We start from the raw sequence: 8,660 nt of genomic DNA, 5'->3' as shown, positions 1-8,660 counted from the left end.
TTTTTATCTCACCAGTGAACTCAAGTAGCTATGAAAAGCAGGGCCTTCCTCTCATCAGGCATATTCTTTAAATCATAGAACAAAAATGCCACTAATGTTAATTATTTTTAGTTTGAAATAACTTCCAAACTCATGTAAAGCAAGTAAAATGTCTACTGTGAATTGTCACAAATGACTGTTGCAATTAAGATGCAGAAATGCACTGTATTTTTTCTTACATATTACATACGTCTGTGGTATCTTTCCTTACATATTTATTAACAGTTGCGTCATTCTCAGCTGCTTTAAACTTCAGTCCGTTCACAATTAATGATCTGTGGCATAACACCCATTAACGCTTTTCTAATGTGACACAAAAATATGGTTTAGAATTATCATTAAGGAAATTATGATGAAGCCATGGAAAAAAATCCCATTAGCACGCCTGTCAGTGTTCTTGACGTGCGACTGAGCGTGTTGGACCCGGGTGTCGCGGGAGCTGGCCGATATCTGTCCTTTTTCCGTGGCATGTGTCGCTCTTGTTGTCATGGCTTGTCTGCCACATGGAGACACACTTCTGAGTCAGAGACAGTGACTGATTTGTACCACTGCTGTTTCTGATATAATAGTATGAGGACGAATGGCATTAATATTTACTGGAAGCTGAATTTGCACAACCTGCATAATGAGATTATTGATTCATGAGATAAAAAAAAAAAGAAAAAAAAAAGAACTGGCACAAACGGGGTTGTTTTCATTTTTTCTGTACAATTTGTTTCACACAATACGTGAAACAATATGTGAAGGACTACAAATATTATGCAACACGATCAACATGCTTTTCTGCTGCAAATTATTTATGACACTAATCACCAGTTCAAATAATGCTCATTAAGAAAGTTATTCATGTGCAGTGTGTGTCCTCCTCCCTCCCTTCTCCCCGGCCCTAATTGAGGAGGGTTGACCTCTTGACCCGAGCTAAATTGAGTTGTACTCCCCGTGGCGAGCGTCTCCTTCCCGGTCAGTCAGGGCGGATTACACAGCCATTGTGTTCGGCACTGTATCGTCCTCGCTGGCTGTAACCAAGCAGATGAGTCACGCATATCCAGGAACACACTTCGGGGCTGTTTAAATGTCTGCGAGTTGCTCACCCCCAACACACACCATACAAAGGCTTACAGGCACAAGTATGTGGGCATACTTGTGGAAAAAGAGCATAAAACATATCCTCTATTCGTACATCTTTGTGAGCTTGCACACACACACACACACACACACACACACACACACGCACCCTAAATCTATTGTCTTACACGGTCTGATATTCTTTTCTTCTGTTTTGAATAAATGCTTTTCACAGCTTTTCCAGGCTATTTTTCTTTCTATTTGTCTTGTTTTATTTTTCTTATTTTTTACATATCAGATAAAAAAACAAAAACATTTAACCGCAATATCTTAAGACTATTTAACAACCGTTAGATGTGTTTATGGTCAGTATGTAAAGTGTTGCAGAACTTCTTTTTTTTCCACTGCATTTTCTTTTTTAAATTAAAGGTTCTTTGCCCAAATTGTCCCAAGTGTACGCAATCCTGTATGTACGCAATCAATGTGTAGCACAATGATTGCAGTCTGACGTTGCTTGAGTGATACACTGTACCTTGTCAAACATTAATTAACTGATAGCAGCGATGCGTCTACAATACTGTGAACTAAGTTTTACTCAAGTCATTACAAGCCAATCATAAGCTTAAGAACACATTAATTAAAAAGCTTCTGTTAGTTATATTTGCTCTGTTCTCTTTGTTAATCATAGTCCAGCTTGTTAAAAACATCCCTTTACTTGACAGCTTACCCTTCGTGATCGCTCCAAGCTGGCTATTAATTATCAAGCAGCCAGGTACAAATGAGAAAAGTGTTTGCGTGGTGGTGGAAGTTGTTTACTTTAAATGGCAAAACTTTTAATAAGTTCACAGTGGTGACAAATCATCGCAAACTGCAGTAATGTTTAAGTTCTTATGGCATTGTAAGATAGAATTTTCTGCCTGAGCTCCCTCATCTCGCCAACAGTGACGGTAATCAAAACAAAAACTCTTGCTCCCGCCACCATCCTCTGATAGAACGGCGGGGGATTTATTAGGACCCCCTATCTGTAGCCCATTTAAATGATCCGAGATGCAAGGCGCTCAACAGTGCTACAGAAACTCATTAAACTCTCAGGGCGTCAGTCACAGAGGCGTCCTTTAACAGGACAAGTTTTCTCCGAAGGCTGAAACAGCAGTTCTGAGGAGACGCACTACCACAGTGGTGTCCAACTAGGACTATGTCACCATTTTTAATTGATTGAGCTAATTAATTGTCTGACTTTTGACCAGTGGTTTTGCATATTTTCCATATGCAGTACATAGACGCATGAAGGAAATATTTCCAAAAAGAGCATTACAGGCATGTAAATGGTTATCTTCTGGAAGTCATCATGGACTGGCAAGAAAACAGACATCTTCTACTGTTTTGTGTCTCACAAAAAGCAACTCGACTCTCCTCTTCATTTTTCCACTGATGTTTGTTACCCTGCTTGACACCGACTCTTACTCCCCTGAGGAAAAGGCTTCTGCCACCATAGGATCCCCATCTTAATTATGCAAAGTACAGGATATTTTGTGCAATTTTAAAAGTGCGCCAATTTCTGCTTTGGCAGTCACTGCCATACTCCCCTACTGGGAGGTCCTGTCAGTTCCACCCCCCCTCTACTCCCTTCCTCTTTCCCCAAGAAAATGAAAGGCTAGAAAGAAAGGACATAATGGAGAATGCATTTCAACTGCAGGGTGGAACGCAGAGGCGTATGGAGTCCTCAGTGAGACCCTCATTTTACATAGAACAGGTGGGAGACTCTTTTGTTCTCTTCCCGCTGTTAAAATCCATTTCGTTTCTTGTGCTTGACATGCCGCAAGAAAGTCTCACCAGCTCTAAAAAGGCTCCAATTTAAAAAGGTTCTGCCTTTAACTAAAGACAAGTCATGTTTTTCAAGGCTTGTGTTGTCAAAAAGTCAAAAGTGACTTAGTTGCCATGCACCTAATGAGCAGAGTCTCCATCAAGCTATCTCTATATTGTCACCCTGCCTGTTAGAGTAAAAGCACTTTGCTGCTGCTTTGACAGTTATGACACAGAAACTGAATCTTAACTGGGTATTTCATAGTAATAGAGATACACCAATAAATTGACCAGAGAGAGAAATCAGCTTTTCCCTTTATCAGGTCTGACCAGTGATGAAATCCAGAAATGTTTTAAGGTTTTCATACTCTATGCATCAAAAACGTAAGTTTAATAAAGTTTTTATCAAATGCAATTAATAAAAATGTTTAATAAAAAAAGTTTAATAAAAGCAGACGAAGGTACTTTAATGAATACAGGAAAGTCTTTGTACCATTTTCCTTCTTTAATAGAATGAAAACTCCTACTTCCATAAATGGACCTGTAGCAAATATTTATTTTTGATGTGTTACAGTTAAAGGAAGGAGGCAGATCTGACCTTAAAGGAAGCCAGCAATTGGTATTGGCAAGGAAACTGGTGATGCTTTTAGCATGTGCATTTTGATTTCTGTGCACTGGAATCTGCTCTTTCGTCTAATTTGTTAAACTAGCATGCTGCTTAGTCGTCTTACTAATGCAGTCATCAAGGGGTTTTTTTTCTCCGACTTAGTCAATGTTGATATCAGGGAGGCATTTCAGGGGAGACGTTTATAATTCATCACGTCATTACCTAGTCCAATATGTTATTTACGTGTGTGGCTGTTTGCCTTTTTGCCAGAGCTCATACACTTGAAAGACTTGTGTGGATTCCCAAACCACAGGTTGAGCCATCGAGAGCATCTGAAAGCTCTTTTAGTTTCCATCTAGAAAAAAAAAATCAAAAATCTCAATTTGTCAAAGTTGTTTTTCACTGTTAACTGTTTCTTTCCTTCCATTCCTTCCCCTCTTCTCTCTCTTTTTTTTTTCTGGCAGTAGAAGACAATGTGACAGAGGACCAGCACAGTCCTGGGCAGACTGCCATTCCAAGCGGTAATGCTCCATTTCATATTTCATCATTTTCGGCTGGAAAGTGGATCATGTGTCTGTATGGGTGTGTTTGTGTGTGTGTGTGTGTCTCTGTCTGTAAAACCTTAGTTTGGACAAGACTGATGAAAAAGTATGAGGTTTCCTGTTTTTACGGTTTTCATGGTGTAAACTGTACGGTCGCATGTGTTTTCCACTACAGAAAGGCAGAAAGCGGTGATGTATTGTCTTGTGTGTGTGCGCGGGTGGGGGTGCATGCGTGTGTTTGTGTGTATGCCGGGTCTGCATGCATGCATGCCAGTGTGCCCATAGCCGTCCTTGTGTTTCTGTATGCTCTCGCTGTCTTTTTTTTTTTTTTTTTTTTTACACTCTTTGTTTCCCAGCCCTCTGTATGATGTAAAATAGCGCTTCGCAGATGAATGTGTTCTGTCTCCATGCGTGCCATTCACAGTGGCCCTCCAGGAACAGAGCGGTAATTCAGGTCAGGCTAGCAGAAAGCCCCCTATGAATGAAGTCTGCTTCTGATGCACCACACAGTATATTTTCATTTCATTTGTCTCTGGTAAAGGTTAAGTCTCAGGCGTGGTTATTTTAAACCCGATATGGATGGTTTTGCCCAGCAGGCTGGGGACCACGAGTACACCTAGGCTGCCACATTAGTCCGGCATTTACCCATAGCTCTGAGTGCTCCTGTGCAAAACACTGAGGCTGTGTGCAGCACTATAAATACTTGCTTGGCTCAGCTATGTTTGATCTTTTTAAAACTTTTATGTCTAAGGAGTTCTGGTGTAAAGAGATCTCATGCCACGAGATCTTGCGACATCGCCACAGTATTCCTTGTCAACCTCTAACCACTTGCTCTCAGCATGTTATCAAGTGAATTTATAACATTTAATTAAATTGACCCCAGATATAATATGACTGCTGTACATTTGTTGATTTTCATTTTTAAATAAGACAGAAAGTAGTACTTGAGTTTTCTGGTGTGTTGACAGAGACTGACAAAAGTACACTGTTGGCCTGGCAATACTTGGTTTCAGAAGCATTAAAAGCCTTCATCAGTATTTATCTAATAGAATTGTGGGTACTCAATATCTTAAGCATTAAAACATGTACAAACAACCTGAAAATTATTTTTAAACACTCTAATAATACTATATGTGAGTAACCAATGGCACCTAACAATGCTAATGTTAAGATCTGCTTTAAAGTTTGCTATTGGGATTAAATTTAAAGATTAATTCAGTTTTCTGGCTAAATCTGGATTACACATGATAACCTCAAATTTGATATATAAAATAACGATTAAATCGGAAGTGGATAATTCTACACTGCACACGTTTGTATGTGCATTGTTCCTGACTTTATTAAGTATTTAATTTAATTTTTTTTTTTTTATGAGCTTGGACTGCATTTGGTCCATTCCAGTTTAAGATTAAAATGTGACCAAACCTGAGCTGGCTATTTCTGCTGAGAAATATTTCTTTAAAACAGTTTCTAATTTGTGGAACCTGATTATAGCTCTTTGATTGTTGCCATCACATAGAAAGCACCATCATTGTCCCATTCTTTTTTTTTTTTTTACTCCTGTATTGATTAGTATCAGTTGGTTCTTTTGTGTAAAGGAGCTACTTTTCCCCCCTCTAACCCTGGACATAAGAGACTAACTTGCCTCAGAGATCTCCTGTCATCCAGAGCCAAGGCAGAGCTAATGAGTGTGCCTGATTACAACGACCCCCTCAGACACACGAATCTCCCCTCTCACCATCCCTCCACCGCTTCTATCTCCAGAGTGAGGGGAGACAGCCGCTGCATGATCGATGTCTGCCTGTGGAGAAATCAGGAGGGCGCACAAATTAATTTCTCACTTTCCTCATTTGACTTCATCTGACTGATTTATTTTGTGCATGGATTGACGAACGGTCAATGAGAAAATGAGCCGTTACGAGTGGAAAACTTTTAAGTCGCTGTCAAACCCGTCACCCGCAACTTTAAAAATGTTTCGACACAGGTAATCAAACAGCGGTCGCTTCAACTTACAGCTGAAAAACATCAAGTTGAAAAGCAACAGAAAGGGCTCACCTGATTTTTCTCCGTCTGGCACGTTGATGGACAGTCCCACAAAAGCTGTTTGACTTCTGACAAGCCAATAGCTTAATCAGACAGGGTTTCAAGACCTGCCACTGTAAGTTGTGGACTTTTGTGACTCTGCAAGTTTGCTGCAAGTCCTGCATCTTGGCTCTCATTCATGTTTGATAAGAAGCAGAAGCAAAGGATAAATTTTAACAAAAGAGACTCCTCTAACAGATAGACACTAAAATGTATAGTACAGAGAGGCAGGAACAGCTTGATGTCTGAGATTTAATGAGGCAGTATGTTTTTTTTTTTTACCAAGAGAGTCTGGGGCGGCTTAAGATCTGCAGCTTGGCTGTACCATTGTACAGCATGTGTGCAATTATGCCACATCTTTGTCCTTGTTTTCCCGCCTTTAAATATATATATATATATATATATTTTTTTCTTGCTTTCTTGTTCTTGGTGAAGTGAGACTGATAGGGCTTTTTTCCCCCCCTGTAAGATTGTTTCACCTCTGTCAAAGGAAGGTGGCTAAGAACAGTTGTAGAGATCTGAAGTCTTGGCTAGGTGCTGTAGTGTATGTTCAGAGTAGTGTGTTGTCATTGTGTGGCGTTGGAAACTCTGGCTCTGCTTAGGTTCCGGCTGCCCACAGATCAATGTACTGCAGGGCTCACTACAGCAGGAAGAGGAAGGGACTCTTTCACTCCACCACTTCAGAAAATCATACTCTCTATTATTCATTTCCTTTGATGTTTTCCTGCACTAATGGCATGGCAAGGCGCTCTGTTCAATATTATCACTCCCAGTGAGGGAGTTGGTAAGACAGAAAGAGAAAGAGCATTCGGTATGTTCAAATGTTGTTTCTCATTCAGCTGCTTTGATTTTCCCCCTCTTTCTTTGTACGCCTGTCTCTCTTCTGCACTTTCAGGTTTTACTGGTGGATGATGCCGATTGTGTACTTGTGCTTCCGTCAGTCATAATTCTCTCTCTCTGTGTTGTCTTCATATTTTGTTCTTAACATATTGTAATTGTTTTAGATCTGTATGACTTTCATCTCAGCTCAGCGTGCATCATAATGTCTTTCTTGAAAAAATGTACGGCAATTTTTTTTTGTGCTAAATAACAAACCCAAATTTTGATGTGTTCGGAACGGTTAGAGAAACAGCTCTTGATGAACACCTTTGCCATTCTACTTTTACGTTCCCTCGCATCTGAATATTAAGCTGTCCTTTAATAAGAACTTGGAGGACTGGGGGCGGGTAAAACCGCTCACATCAACCATAAGAAACCCCTGATCCCCTTCCTACATCTTCACCGCTACAGTCTTTCTATATAAGTAAACTCCTAACAAAAGCTAAGAATCCTGCAAGTTCCAAGCTTGCAGCTTCGTCGCCTGAATGATGATATTCTTTAATGATGGGGGGGAATGAGTCGATCTGATGAAGAGTCCTCTAAATCCCATCCACACAGAGGAGGGTACACTCAGAGGCACATGTGGCATTAGAATGTGGTGTGACCTATATATGTTGGGTGCTCAGCAGAAGTTTTAGATTTTTAAATAATGAGGTGCCGGCAAGCCTGTGAAGGTTATTCAATCTTAATGTCCTCCTATTTCTGACAGCCTCCCTCACTCTGATAAAGAAGTGCGCTCACCTTTGATCAGGCCCGCCGACACGTGTCGACAGAAGCTGCTCACTGGTTAAAATAAATTCTTAATTTGAACTTGGGGGTGGGTGGTTGCAGGGTGGTTTGCCAGGGAAGGAGACGAGTGGGGTGGTGGGGGGAGTCGTGAGATGAGGATCTCTTGAAAATGATGGAAGGGGGGGAAATGAGCGGATCGGTGCACTGGCAATGATATTTTTGACACCAGGTTCTTTCATTGCACAAAGAACGCTCCATCAGGGTTTAGTCTGATTGAGGCTAACATGCTTTTTTTCTTCAGGCTTGTGAGAACGTATCCCTTAGTAATTTTATTCTTCTTTGTATATTGTGCCTAAATTTGGACAAATGCAAAATTAAAACAAAACATCCATGAATCTTGTCCTTGTTTTAGGATCTTGATGCTTTTGTCTAACCTTTTTGCTTAGGGTCAGACACAATTCTATCCCAAGAGGTTAAAGTGGAAGATCTTTTTCAGAGTTAACTTTTCTGGTTAGGATTCTGTTGAGTACAGCCTTCACTGAAGCTTTGTGTCACATTTTCAGGCATGAGTCTGAAACTCTTGCAGTATGATAAACGTACTACAATGCTGTGTGGATGAAGCTACTATTATAACAGAAATGTTTACAACAAAATGTTTTATCTGATCTAATTGCTTTATGTATATCAGAAAGAATTAAAAATGTTTGACAGATATAACAATATGAATTTTAGCATTCATAGTTGTTTTTTACTGTAATGCATATCAATTTTATGTACATACATACATACATGTATGTATGTATGTATGTATGTATGTATGTATGTATGTATGTATGTATGTATGTATGTATGTATGTATGTATGTATGTATGTATGTATGTATGTATGTATGTATGTATGAGAATCATTAATCG

The 8,660-nt window shown here is 39.8% G+C and overlaps 1 protein-coding gene across 10 annotated transcripts in view; it reads left to right on the top strand.

Annotated features, from left to right (window-relative positions):
* Positions 1 to 8,660, top strand: part of LOC122841211 (zinc finger protein 521) — a 111,375-nt gene that overhangs the window by 3,868 nt on the left and 98,847 nt on the right. For 6 of the 10 annotated variants that reach the window (XM_044134325.1, XM_044134322.1, XM_044134323.1 and 3 more), the window contains one exon: positions 3,979 to 4,035. Coding sequence is in view for 4 of the 10 variants with exons in the window: in XM_044134326.1 (XP_043990261.1) it covers positions 3,979 to 4,035 (57 nt within the window). In the remaining 6 variants the exon portion in view is untranslated. The remainder of the gene's footprint in view (positions 1 to 3,978; positions 4,036 to 8,660) is intronic. The other 4 variants (XM_044134324.1, XM_044134321.1, XM_044134329.1 and 1 more) reach the window with 1 other exon arrangement.

This window comes from Gambusia affinis, linkage group LG12 (genome assembly GCF_019740435.1).
Source record: "Gambusia affinis linkage group LG12, SWU_Gaff_1.0, whole genome shotgun sequence".
NCBI classification, from domain to species: domain Eukaryota; kingdom Metazoa; phylum Chordata; class Actinopteri; order Cyprinodontiformes; family Poeciliidae; genus Gambusia; species Gambusia affinis.
The sequence above is the reverse complement of the archived record's forward strand: the minus strand, read 5'-3'. Positions and strand labels throughout refer to the sequence as shown.